General features: G+C 70.4%; 1 protein-coding gene across 1 annotated transcript in view; it reads right to left on the minus strand.

The window, feature by feature from the left end:
- The window catches only part of SHOX (short stature homeobox), a gene marked incomplete at its 3' end in the record, with an annotated part of 8,569 nt that overhangs the window by 7,492 nt on the left and 844 nt on the right, over positions 1–233 (minus strand). Inside the window, exon 2 of the mRNA XM_015592698.1 lies at positions 61–82. Coding sequence (XP_015448184.1) covers positions 61–82 — 22 coding nt within the window. The remainder of the gene's footprint in view (positions 1–60; positions 83–233) is intronic.

Below are 233 nucleotides of genomic sequence, written 5' to 3' on the forward strand. Positions count from 1 at the left end.
CTGCCCGCGGCCGGCCGGCCGACGCGTATGAGTGGGCACGAGCTTCCCCGGGCCCCTCACGCCACGTCCAGATCCTGGCCACCTGCGGGCGCGGAACTGGTTTTAATTTACAGGCCCGCGTCGGCCAAGATCAAACCTTCAGGTTCAAGGGGAAGTTTTCCCTCAGCGCAAGCGGCGGGCGGCTCGGCGGGCGGAGGCGGCGAGCGCGTTCCGTCCCAGGCCGAGGGCCAGGG

Source organism: Pteropus alecto, unplaced genomic scaffold, assembly GCF_000325575.1.
Source record: "Pteropus alecto unplaced genomic scaffold, ASM32557v1 scaffold96, whole genome shotgun sequence".
Taxonomy (NCBI): domain Eukaryota; kingdom Metazoa; phylum Chordata; class Mammalia; order Chiroptera; family Pteropodidae; genus Pteropus; species Pteropus alecto.